This window comes from Cryptotermes secundus, unplaced genomic scaffold (genome assembly GCF_002891405.2).
Source record: "Cryptotermes secundus unplaced genomic scaffold, Csec_1.0 scaffold523, whole genome shotgun sequence".
Taxonomy (NCBI): Eukaryota; Metazoa; Arthropoda; class Insecta; order Blattodea; family Kalotermitidae; genus Cryptotermes; species Cryptotermes secundus.
Window position 1 is genome coordinate 849,439 of NW_019734360.1, and position 11,103 is coordinate 860,541.

An 11,103-nucleotide genomic window follows, 5' to 3' on the forward strand; every position below is an offset into this window, starting at 1 on the left:
GTTGGTACATTTTCAAGTTCCTTGTCAACATGTCAAATTGTGCCAAATTTTTACTGGATTCTGTTTCGAGAGTGAGAGTGTAAAAGGGAACACTGATGTATAGAGTTCTGCTGAAATATAAATGTAAATAATGGTAGTGTGAATTAGGTGAATAGTGCTGCATGATGTATATTTGTTTTACTGTTATGTAAGATAGTAGGTGAAATGCGTGAGTTTCATGTCAGATAGAAAGGCATGAAGTCATTGGATACACTCTGCTAAACACAGATATGGCTCAGGTGTTTTCTTTGCTGCAATATTATGCTCTTGAAAACATTGGAATATTACTATGAGATTAATATTTAATGTTGTTTAAGTCAATACGGGGTGATTAAGAGAATGTTAACACTTGTATGAAGTTGTCTGCTTAGGAATTTGAATCCTGAATAAGCATTTGAAATGGCAACAAAATTGAGTTTGGAGAAAGAGGAAGAAACTTATGGTCTGGATGGAGGCGTATCAGCCTGCCACAGATGAAACTGTATGAAGCATAATGAAAATATGTACAGATCAGTCTGCATGCATATGTTCACATTTTCTTAAGGACATCTTATATTAAAATGTATTCTCCATTGCAATATGATTGCAGTATGGGTGGCCCTCATTTGAACAGGAGGTGTTCTTTCACAGACGCAAATGATTACTTTCAAACACCATATTTTACAACTACAAATTATATCAAAACTTCAGAGAGAACTCATTTTATAACCAAGAAATGTGAATCACCCAGTATCTGTCTGATGTGTGTTAGGTCTAAATCTCTACCCATGTTAGCCAGTATCATCTTCCAGTTGTCTTGTATCATTGTGCACTGCAAAGTACAGAAGATAAAGAAGTCCAGAAGACATGTTAGGCATCAACATGTTACAGGAACACACCTTGATTGTTGTTCCTAGATTCTGGTTTTAGGTGGAATTATCATTGGAAGGATGTTTTATACATGTGCAATTTGAATCTGAATTTTGTATAAACACTCATAAGAACATATAGATTGCAATAATAATATGAAACTATCTCTCGTGTATGTATGGGAGCTGTGATAGGTCAGTCAGTATAGTGATGATGGTGTGTGCTGGACACTTGAGATTTCAGGGTTCCATTTCTGGTGAGGGTAAGAAATTGTTCTCTTCTCTGTTGCATCCACACTAGCCCTGGGGCTCACCCAGCCTAATGTACAGTGGGTACTAGGGGCTGTTTCCTCAGGGATGAAGCCGTTGAGGCTGACCATTCACATGCATCAAGAGCTGAGGTTAAGAATGGTGCTCCTATACCTCCCCTCCCCCATCCTTTTTCATGGCATAGTGCTTAATTAAGCACAAATATAACTTTACTTTCATGCTTATATATTTATGTGATGGTTGATTTCCAGATGTATCTTACCCCCAGTTTAATATGTTTCATTCATGGTTAATCAGGTTTGAACATGCAGTGCACAATTACAGAATTAGGGTATGGAAATGCTGACCCCAGTGTTGATTTTACTGAACTTCACATCTTTAACCCATTGTGGACTAACTCTGTTTCCAAGACATGGTCAGCTGCTGTGTCCACAGGGTCCACAGAGCCATATAACATCTCCAAGATGTTAAGTTGCACTCAGCCTGTAGTAGTAATTCATTTTGTCGTCAACAGATGGCAGCCCCATGCTCTGTGATCATTTTATAACCAAAGAATGCATTTTATTTTTCAATTTCCAGCGAAATAAGAAAATATTTTCTGTCTGCATCAGTGGAGCAGCTACAAGGGCAGACAGGGATGTCATTTACAAGGGAAGTCTTCAAGAAATTAAATTGTATAAACTTATAATTTATGTCATAATGTACTCAAAATAATATGAAGCAAGATATATGTTGGGGTATAAACATGTACAAAATGTGAGAGAATGAAGCATATGCCATAGAATAAAGAATAAAGGAGTATACCTCATAATAAATCTAAATTACAACGCTGTGCTTGAGTCAGGGTAGGAATGAAAACACATTCATTCCCACCTATGTGCTTACCAGCTACTTACCCTCTGTGTGTCTTCCCACACTCCCACCAGTTTTCATTTGGGCTCTCTCTCTCTCTTTCTTCAAGATGGCAGGCAGCCATCTTTAATTCACACCACTGATGTTCATTCTTTCCCTGACTCATACTTAAGTAATATATGTGCTCAGAGATGAGAAGTGGATGGAGAACTGTGTGCTTGTAGGGGGAACTTACACCATTGCCCTCCTTTAACATGACTGTGATGGCTGGGAACAAATTAAGTTCATTGCTATATGCAGGAAATTTTGTAAGGTGTATGCTGCACAACCTAATGACAATATAGTAGTACTATTATGCAGTAGTACAAATTTTGTAAATTTTTCACAGACTTGTTCTGTAATCTGTTTGTCACAATCTTAGAGTATAAATGTTATTGTGAATGTCTGTGTATGGCATGGTTATAGTGTTTATGGGATTTGAGGTTTTCATGTTGGTGAAGATTCATATTGTAATGGCTTATGACACCGTGTAGCCTCGTAAGCTAATTCTCTTGCTTCAGAGGAACATCTTGCCTACATCTTTAGTGTAGAAAAGAGAGACAGTATGTTCCTTTGAAACACTAGTACTCACCACCTACACTATGTAGTGTCATAACCCAAAAGACCAGAGTCTGCTGTAGTGGTTGATTGCTAATATTGTACAAGTTCATTGTTTGCAGAAGCGTGTCAGATTACGGTCCACAGACCAAACAGATCACTGTAAACTTCACTCATAATCAGTGATTTCAGTTTGGTTATGTCATGCTTCACTGTGTTCAGTTAGACTTTCCCTTGGTTTTCAGTTAATGCAGGTCCCAGTGGCAGGCTCTTGTGAACACGGTCATGAACCTTTGGTTTCCATAAAATTTCTTCAGCAGTTGAGCAACTAGTGGCATCTGAAGAAGGCCTCTGCTCCATGGAGTTAATTTTAGTTATACAGTAAACCCTCATAATGGACCCAGATATAATGAACAAAATCTGGCTGTTTACAGTTCTGAATTCTTTTAAAGATGTTGAGGCAGTAAGAAACATTTGTAGTTAAGAAAAGTATAAAATAAAAAAAGGAACCCAAATATAAAAACCTCTATGTAATCACATTTTGTGTGTCTGTGTTTATTTCATAGATTGACTATGTATCTTATGGTGTACTTTTGTGAATCTCGTTTTGCTTGGTTGTAGTGGATATCCGTGATAATGGACACCCTGTCCCCACTATTAGTCTGTTCTAATGAGGGTTTACTGTACTGGGATGTAATCCACCTCATCTAATCTTAATTTAATTTTACTTTGTCTGGGGATCTGTCAAGTTTCTTCAAGATAAGTGGGCCCCACAGCAAAATGAAGTTTAGGAGAAACAGGTTTATATTATTACTCTCAAGACATACAATTGCTTTGTTAATGCAGTGTGCCGAATCAATTACTTAGGCCTGTTCTCATCAGACGTTTTCTTAGTAAGATAGTGCTCGTAATTTATTCTGCAGTAGCAAAGGTGCTACCGCCAGAATGCACATGAGTCAAATCACTGTTTATTACCAAAAATCTCAACTTTACACTTTTGTCTAAATAATTCCATTTTGAGATAAATTTGTATTTATTTGTAATAAGGAATTAGATGGCCTATGACATATATGACGAGTTAGTTGTGTCACGCACCTAGAAGACTGAACCTTGCTACCTAATCCGCAGTAAAGGCTATGTAAGTAAAATTTGTCCAGTACATTTCCTGTTCAGAATGATGTGAAACAAGGAGATGCTTTGTCACCATTGCTTTTCAGCTCTGCTTCATAATGTGCCATTAGGAAGTTTAAAGACCACTAGGAGGGATTGGAATTTAATGGGACACATTAGCTTCTGGTCCGTGCCGATGGTATCAATTTATTGGGTGAAAACGTAACATAAAAAGTACAGAAGCTACATTAAAATGTTAGTAAATAGGTTGATCAGGAAGTAAATACAAAGATAACCAAGTATATGTTGATGATTTCTTACCATAATAAACAATTAAACCACAATATAAAGCTCTAGAAGATTGTTGAAAATAGTTTACATATTTGGGAATGAAAGGAACAAATAAAAATTCCATTCATGAAAAATTAAAGAGCAGATTAAGTTCAGAAATAATTTCTACCATTCAGTCAGAATCCTTTGTTTTTATGGCTGTTGCCTGAAAACCAAAATGTTGGAGGAATTATGACTCCACCATTCGTAACCTCAGCATTAGATGGAAGTGAGTAAGGGTAAAATGTACACAATTATAATTTGGCTGCTCTTACAGCAGTGTGAAACTTGGTCTCTCTCACATAAAGCTAAGAACATAGACTGAGTGTGTTTGAGAACAGGGTGCTCAGGAGAATATGTGGACCTAAGAAGGATGACATGAGAGCTTAATAATTTGTACTCCTCACAAGATATTACAAAAATGATGAAATGATGGAGAATGAGGTATCTGGAACATGTAGCATGCAAGGGAGAGAAGAAAAATGCATTCAACATTTTTATAGGAAAACCTGAAGGAGATAATCACTTGGAAGACCTAGGGGTAGATGGGAGGATAATATTAAAACCTTTAAATGTGATGGGAAGCTGTAGACTGCATTGATCTGGCTTTAGTTAAGGAACTTCAGGCTTCGTAATATTCTTGGGAGTTTGTTGACTAACTAAGCAACTGTTAGCTTCTTAATAATAATTCTGTCCTGCAGAATTATGGCAAATATGATTTGTTTTACTAATGTTTTACATTTACCGTTGATTTTAATGGTCCAGTCTCTAGTTTAATTATAATGATCATTTTTATGAAATCTGTGATTATTTTGCAAGGCGTACGCACCAAGCATATAATGCGGGTAGCTATGACATTTTGAAGCCATGTGTAGTTCTGAGTAATACTCAGCAAAGTGGATTAAAGTGAATGGAACTTAAATATGGCCATAGTGTGAGGTGAATATAAAGTTGCCCTTGTGCCTAATTAAACACCACTCCATGGAGCTGTATGGGAGAACTGAGGTATCCAAATGTTGCCCAGTCATCATTGGCAAAAGAGGACTTTTTGAGTCATAGCCTACCTTCAGATGTTGTGGCAGATTTATCTGGTTTTTACTTTTTGGGATTTGGCAACAGTAATTGTTTCAGAGAGCAAGGTCATCAGCCTTTGTGTCTAACCCCCAACCTGGAGGGCCAGGTCCCTGTATCTATGCACCCCAGTGATATGGTGGCACAGTTATACCCCCAGGCACTGGATTACCATTTTGTTGCCTTCTATGACTGGCAGGGCTATGGCAGAAGTATTCTAAAACGCCTTCACATGGGGGAAATTTCGCCCTTCCCCTTTCTAGACAGTCGGCTCACAGATGGCGGTGAGGCTGTCAGCCTTACGCACCGGCAGCTCTTTACCCCTCAGGAAGATTCCTGGTACTCATTTCTGTTAGAGGCTGAGTGGACACCAGGGCCATAGTGCGGCTAGAAGGATTAGAAATTCCTATGACCTCATCGGGAACTGAACCCGCGGCCTTCCGGCTTATAGAATAGTGCCTCAAGGAACTACGCTACCCCGTGGCCCCTGCTTTTAAGGCAATTCTTTCAGAAACTACTGGATGGCTTTCGTTTCCTTTGCAAGGGTCCGAATATATGTACAACATGACAGGACCAGCCTTAACAAAGTTTATGCCTGAAGAGTATTGTCTTCTGGGATGTTACGCCGCGTACTCTGAACGAAGTTTACCAACGTTTCGGAAGACTGTACTGCTTCCATCTTCAGGGCAGAAAGGTGGGCCAAGCAAACAGCGACTTGCTACTTTTAGTATATTGAGAAAAAGAGATTGCTTAAATGTGCATTAAAATTGTGTATAAGTAGTCTTAAAATTATATAGTATATATTTGTTTTCAGTAATGTACGAGGTTATGGGACGTACTATTGGTTCTGGTTCCAGGAACACGTTATCTGTCACTGTATTCGTACGGGATGTACATGTAACATGGCCGCTTTAAAAAAATATATTGAAATCAGAAACATTGGGTATTATACGCTAGTGGGGAGGCATTTATTTTCTTTAAACTATAAAATCTACCTGAGGATGGCCAAAAATATTGGCCGAAACATGTTGTAATTGTGGAACCTGTACAGTCACCCCAGAATTACACACACACACATATAGTGTCTGAAACTGAATGATCTAGTCTACAGAATATTACACCAAAATACGGTATTACTATAAAGACTGTAAACAGATATAATTTTCCGACCCTATTCGCTATCATCAGGGCCGGCTTTAATTTGGAGCGACCAGGGCTGACTGCCCGGGGCCTCGACAAAACAGAAATAGAATCCAGAGATTTGCATCTCAAAAACCACTGAAACTTTGTGTTTTAGTTATCCTAAGAAATAGGCCGTGCCATAGCTTAAGCTGTTAGTCGCTGGCTTCCCACCGCGGTGACTCGGACTCGAGCCAGGGTCTGGTCAAGTGGGATTTGTGGTGGACAAAGTGGCGCTGGGGCAGGTTTTTTCCGAGTACTTCGGTTTCGCCTGCCAATCTTCATTCCAACAAATTCTCCATCATAATCACCCGGGTCAGGTACAATAGGCCAATCAGTGGCCGCCTTGCCGAGTGGACGCAGCTGGACTCCACCCCCCATTAAGCGAATACTAAGAAATAAGAACAACAACAAAATGAACTGTCATAACCTCAAATTATTGTTACTGATAGGAGCCTCCACATTTCGATTGGCCCTGTGCCCCTCCACCAGCTCAATTTTGTTTCGTAGTTGATACGTCGGCCGGTCACGGTAGCCGAGCGGTCTAAGGCATGTACTGTCTTCGCTCGCTTGGAAACCGGGATCGTGGGTTCGAATCCCACTCAGGGCATGGATGTTTAGTTTGTGTGTGGGTGGGTTTTTCTGTGTTTGTCTACAGGTAGAGGCCTTGCGACGAGCTGATCACCCGCCCAAGGAGTCCTACCGAATGTGTAAGATCGAGAAAAACCGAAGTGAACGGAGAAGTTCATGGAGTTAGGCCTAGGCCCACTGGGGCTGTAGTGCCAAGGGGGAAAAAAAAAACAAAAAACTTGCGTAACAGTTTTTATCAGCCAGTAGTTTTGTATACTCCTTGTCCCGTGCCACGTACGTGACGATTATGTTTAAAAGGAAAAGGCATTAACATGACGGTAATTGGTAAGCCTTTGAATCTGTTTCTAATTATCACACATAAGGTAACTCATTTGCATCTCAATACTTGTTACGCGCATGCGTCATGGGCGGGAGATGCGTAGATCCGTCGCGACCGTCGCGACGCTTCATCCTCCTCTAGTTAGCGACGTACGCTTGTACTGGGCGGAAGGGTGACGCGAGGTGGCTCACAAACGACACGAGTTTCATGTTAAATTCGACACCCTGGCAGTTCCTATGATTGACCTAACGACCTGAGTCACTTGTAAGCAATGTTGCTGTCGGCCTAACCACCTCGGTTGCTTGGTGTGAGTGAAAGCGCTGCTAGTGCTACAGGATACAGTGTTTTGTGTTGTGTTTACGTATGTGTGTATGTTCGTAGTGAATTTCCTGTTTATACGTTAGCAAGAGTCCCAGGACTGTGTCTGAGGATCATTTGTGGATGTCATGGATGATGATATATGTAAGTAACATGAATCTTAATTCTCTGTGTAATGTATTGCGGTAATGACCGCAGTGACATCGCAAGGGAACTCAACAGCTGTCTGGGACGGCAGAATTTACAGGCTTTTCTTCTTGTTAAATTAAAATTAATTTCTGTTTAGCTTTTATTCATACTGGGGCTATTATAATGGTATATAGACATTATCATGTATCAGTGAATATAAATCTATTTTTAAGGATTACGACGCAAGTGATGGTTCTTATCGCAGTGTCCGGAAGGTTAGTGTTCTGTAAAGTTGTAAAGAGTTTGACCCTCTTAATTCGGGAAGTGTGGTCTAATTAATTATCTCCTAGGGCGGGATTTAGGCTTGCGCGGGGTTTGATTCTCATTATGCCGTGTTTGACTATTGCACCTGAATTAGTGTCGGCTGAGAAGCAGACCAGAGAGCAGAATACGAAAGATATAAGAAGAAGAAGAAGAATTAATGATAGTAATAAACATTATTGTCCGCGATCTTCTGAACCCGTTCTTCATTATTGTCATGTGAAACCTGGAATACAGATGGCGGATTCATGCCTGTCTTCCTTAGCTTCAGAACGTTCGCTTTAGACGCTGTCAGGACACGTCAAATTGGGCACTTGGCGTGAGCTGGCCCCATGGAGAGGAGCTCGTCTTGTGAAGCTGAAGGACACGGAGGTCGGGCGCAAATCCAATTCGCGTTACGACTGAAGGCAGTCAGTCCGTCCGTCTTTGTGGCGAGCCCCTGTGGGGGTCACTACCAAATTTTGTTTTAACATCTTAACAGTTAGTGTATTAGTTGGTCGTGTCATGGCTTAGGCGGTTAGTCTCCTGTTTCCCACCGCGGCGGCCCGGGTTCCATCCCAGCTCAAGTCATGTGGGATTCGTGGTGAACAAAGTGGCATTGGGGAATGTTTCCTCCGAGTACTTCGGATTCCCCTGCCAATTCTCTTACTACCATATATTCCATACTCCTCTATCATCCGGGGTTGGAACAATAGGCCAAATAGTGTCCGACGTACCAAGTATACTCAGTCTTACCCCACCATACGAAAAAAAATACTGTTATCTTGGGGCTTGTCAAATTGTTACTCACCTTTTAACCAACCCGAAGGTTCAGTGTTGTGGTCATAAGAACTCCCCACAGGATCCACACTGTGGTCAGTTAAATCCACTCCACACCTCACATCCAATTTGTTTAATATCATTTTGTAGCCTGCTTCCCACATTTCGAAAAAAATGAAAGGAATCTTGTGAGATCTCCTTGCTGTCCGTCTCTTTATCCCTTCTTGTCTGTCCATCTGTCTGTGCCCCATATTCTTATTAGAAATACTATATCACCTTGCTGTCAGTTTTCTTAATGCTAGTGGGGTGGGACTAAGTCCCTTGTACTGCGGCTACCTCTGGCCTATTGTACCAGCCCCAGAGGGTAGGTGAGGGTGATTGTGGAGCAATTAGTGGAATGAAGATTGGCAGGGGAAACCGAAGTACTCGGAGAAAACCTGCCCCAGCGCCACTTTGTCCACCACAAATCCCACTTGACCAGACCCCCGATCGAACCCGGGCCGTTGCGATGGGAAGCCAGCGACTAACCGCTTGAGCTATGGCGCGGCCTAGCTGTCCGTTAATCTCGGTTTTCTAGACCGGACCCGCTATTTCCTTGAATAGCTCCTCAATTATCCTCACGAGGCTGAGTGGACTCCGTTCCACACCCACTACTTCTCAGAAAACCTGGTAGCGCCCGGAATCGAACCCGGGACCTCCGGATCCCTAGCCAGGAACTATGACCACTATACCACAGAGGCGGTAACGGCGTGAGTACTTTTCTTAACTAATTCTGTTATTAAATAGTTGTAATTCGAGGGGGAAAACATTTAGGAGAAAAATGTGGGACTTGGTTCGGCCGGATCGGCTTGTCTCGATTGAGTGCGCGCCAGTGCCCAGACGCAGAAGGCGGTCCCTACCGCAGTGCGTTAGTGTAAACAGTGTAGCTGCAGTTGTGTTTCTAGATACAACTTCGATAAATCACTTGCTGATGGCAAGCCGAGCGTTCCAGAATGGGAAGCTGCCAGGTTTCTTAGGATGACACAACTGTCCGCGGACTGGGAATACAAGTTTGGATCACGAAACAGGGTTTCGGGAGGAGAGGAGAGAACATGACAAGATGTCTGATCAGAAGCAGAAATATTTCACTGAACAGAGACTTTTTTTTTGGTAAATGAAATGTATGTAGCAAGGAGCAGGGATAACATAGTCGGTATAGCGACTGGCTACGAGCTGGACGACCGAGAGGTCGGAGTTCGATTCCCGTTAATGCCAAGAATTTTCTCTTCTCCAAATCGTCCAGGCTCGCTCTGGGGCCCACCCAGCCTCCTATTTAATGGATACCGGGGGCTCTTTCCCCCGGGGGTAAAGCGGCAAGGACATGAAGCTGACCGCTCACCTCCAACTAGTGCCGAGGTCAAGAAAACGTGGATCTATACATCCACTCCCCCATACGCCTTCATGCCGTAGTGCTTAATTAGTTAAGCACGGGTACAACTTTACCTTTCTTTCTGAATGAATTTTAAGTATCAAAAGTCAATGTAAACGCTTCCTTTTGCAGAGAAGGTTTGGTGTGGAGGTAACGCTGTAGACCTGTATTCGTAAGGTGCCCGGTTCGGTTCTCGGCAGTGATACCAGCTGCCCTGTATGAGATTCTTCGTGGATATGTTAAGTCACTCCCATAATACAACATTCCGGGATAATATCTTCAGTAAGCCACAGCCACTTCCGTCCAAATCCCTTTCAGTTTATTAGTGACGTTACCATTGGTCACCATATTGTCTAGATCAGGGATGGGCGAACTTTATAACCGAAGGGCCCGACTAGGTTTTGCACGTGTTTCTTTTTTGGGGGTGGAGGGGAATTTCACGAAAAGGGGTGACCAAACACTCTGAAGTTAATGTTTACTGCTGCAAAAATCACCTGAAACGAACTTCTTTAGTTCCCAAAGAAAATGCATTAATATATTGCTAAACAAATGAAAAAGAAAGTTAAAAAAAGTAAAGCTATCCCTGTAACAGGCCGTGGAGGCCCACAGGATTGTGAGATGTTGAGGTTCCCACATTTTGTAGACAATCGGCTCACAGATGCAGGTAAGGTTGTCAGCCTTACGCGTCGGCCTCCCTTTGTCTCCAGAAATATTCCTGGTACTCATTTCTATTAAATGCTGAGTCAACCTCAGGACCATAGTGCGGCTGGAAGGTTTAGGGAAATTGAAAAGATCTACCTCATCGGGATTCTATCCCACGACCTTCCGGTTTGTGGCATAGTGCCTCAACCAACTATGCTACCACGTAAATAAATTATTATTATTATTATTATTATTATTATTATTATTAAGCCCACCTCATCCTCCTTGACTTCATCATTCTAATTATACTTGGAGAAGAC

General features: G+C 41.7%; 1 protein-coding gene across 1 annotated transcript in view; it reads left to right on the top strand.

Annotated features, from left to right (window-relative positions):
* Window positions 1-7,362: 7,362 nt before the first annotated feature.
* The window catches only part of LOC111868860 (dystrophin, isoforms A/C/F/G/H), a gene marked incomplete at its 3' end in the record, with an annotated part of 149,664 nt that continues 145,923 nt past the window's right edge, over window positions 7,363-11,103 (top strand). Inside the window, 1 exon segment of the mRNA XM_033753202.1 lies at window positions 7,363-7,668. Coding sequence (XP_033609093.1) covers window positions 7,653-7,668 — 16 coding nt within the window.